The following is a 2,229-nucleotide window of genomic DNA, read 5'->3' as shown; positions in this document are numbered from 1 at the left end:
GTCATATTATTTACCACACTGGCTAGGGATGCCCGAGTGCACAGAAAGCCATAGTGGAGAGCATCAGGCAGAGCTAATCCTTGAGGTGCTCGAGATCTACGGCCTTCCTAGAAGGTTAGGTTATCATACGAGTGATAACGCTACATCAAATGATACATGTTTAAAACACCTTTCTCGACTTCTCAAGGGAAATCACAACGTGAGGTTTTGTCTCATCCTTTCACCCTTCAGCTTGGAACTAAACCCACTAAACCCATCATGCATTAGGTCGACTTTGATTCACAGCATCACCGTATTCGCTGCGTGGCACATATTCTCAATCTCTCCCTTCAGGCTTTCCTTTTGGCCTCCTCGAAAGAAGCCTTGGTTGCAGCCCTCGAAGCCGCTGATGATACGACTGGCGATGCAATGTATGAGAAGTTCTACGAAACATTAAATACCGCCGCGCGGGAGGAATCTAAGCAATCGAAAACAAGAAAGTATCTTTGCAAGAAGGGCAAATCAGCTGATCCAAACTATCAGCGGCTGGCCAACTTCTCCGGATGGCGTCAGATCTCTGCTTTGCGCAAAATACACCATCTAGCTGTGTGGCTACGAACTTCATCAATTCACTGTGATCAATGGGATATGAAAGTAGGCCTGCGCCTTGGCATTGACAACGATACTAGGTGGAATTCTTGGTATAAGCTGTTATCTAATGCGCTACGGAAGAAGGCCGAAATACGGCAGTTCTTTCTCGATTTTGAAAGAGAGTTTGGAGACAATATACTGACTATATCTGATTGGGAATTTATCGAGAAAACACACAAATTTCTCCAGCCATTTGCGGCTGCAACTTTGCTAGGAGAAGGTGCAGGATCAAATCTCTCCCATACTTTGATGATCATGGATGCTTTACTCCACCACTACGAAAAGGCGAAGGCAGGTACTTTGTTTAGTTTTCTTCAAATTGACTAAAGAGCTAACCGTATTATCTAGAAAACTTATAGCGCAGAAGATACGTATGATCCGCATCTTCTTCACTGTATTCATATGGGCTGGTTTGTTCTCGACAAGTACTACTCTTTAACCGATAACACTCCTGTATATGCCGCTGCTCTCCTTCTTGATCCTTCAAAACGACTCAGGTACATTCAACATAACTGGGATATGGCCTGGATCAATAACGCTGTTGAAAACACGCGCGTATTCTGGGAAAAGAACTATAAAGAGGCCGGACCTGTAGGTGGCGCTGTTTCACCAGAAGATGCTGATACATGTTCTCGGCGGTCGAGGAATGAGCTGGATGATCTGTTTGATGAGATTACTGTATGGGAAGAAAGTGATCCTGATGTGGATGATTTTGATACGTTTATCAAAAGTCCTCCGATTAGGATTACTTGCTCTCCCCTCCTCTGGTGGCTTAATCAGGAGCGGATTAAAACGTATCCACGCCTTTCTCGGATGGCTATTGATGTACTCTCGATTCCTCCTGAATCAACAGATCCAGAATCAGCATTCTCTGGCGGAAGACGTACTCTCAGCTGGGATAGAGAACGCATGATGTGTAACAACGTGGAAAAGGTTGAGTGTATTGGTAACTGGATACGATCTGGTCTAATTACTCTCTCAATTGAGGGTGGCAATGGCATTATTCTTGACACAGCTATTGATGTAGATGCAGATAAAGACGTAGACGATGAGCTGGATTGAATGACGACTTGATTTGGCGAGAAAATGACGAATTCTGAACCGAAGTAAATTTAGTATTAACTTTACTATGTTACTATCATACTATATGAATATTATCTTTACTATCGTACTATCGTACTACGAAGTATATTTCTTTGGCATAAAGTGGATAGTACACTTTTTTACTGAAGTATACTTACTATTCATATAGGCAAGTCTGAGTGGTGTAATTTTATGATATCCAGCAACGATAAATCTGTTCCGGGAAACTTATCTATGGGATCAGGAAAGGAACAACCGAATATGTAAAATAACATGAGAAGTCTCAACAGCAGCTCGGATTGTAAAGGTCAGTTTCGCAGCCCAGCCCAGGCATGGCTATATGAACATGCGCGTCGATCGTCTTATATTCATATTATCTTCAACCGGTCCAGCAATATATATGCCTATTCATGCATATCCAGAATAACACTTTATTTAAATATATCCATGTATGTATATGAGCGTCTGATCCATGAAGCTGATTGACTGTGTAGCTGTAACGGGCTGAGCCCGATA

General features: G+C 42.6%; 1 protein-coding gene across 1 annotated transcript; it reads left to right on the top strand.

Moving 5' to 3' along the window:
- Positions 1–408: 408 nt before the first annotated feature.
- MAA_11462 (multidrug resistance protein CDR2) lies at positions 409–1,692 on the top strand (the record flags this gene model as incomplete). The annotated part of the gene is made up of 2 exons (XM_011413456.1): positions 409–925; positions 995–1,692. 2 exons carry the CDS (start codon positions 409–411, stop codon positions 1,690–1,692), a joined length of 1,215 nt encoding a protein of 404 aa, XP_011411758.1.
- Between the last annotated feature and the right edge of the window lie 537 nt (positions 1,693–2,229).

Source organism: Metarhizium robertsii (assembly GCF_000187425.2).
Source record: "Metarhizium robertsii ARSEF 23 chromosome Unknown MAA_Scf_8, whole genome shotgun sequence".
In the NCBI taxonomy this organism is placed as follows: Eukaryota; Fungi; Ascomycota; class Sordariomycetes; order Hypocreales; family Clavicipitaceae; genus Metarhizium; species Metarhizium robertsii.
This window is presented reverse-complemented; position numbering and strand designations above follow the sequence as displayed.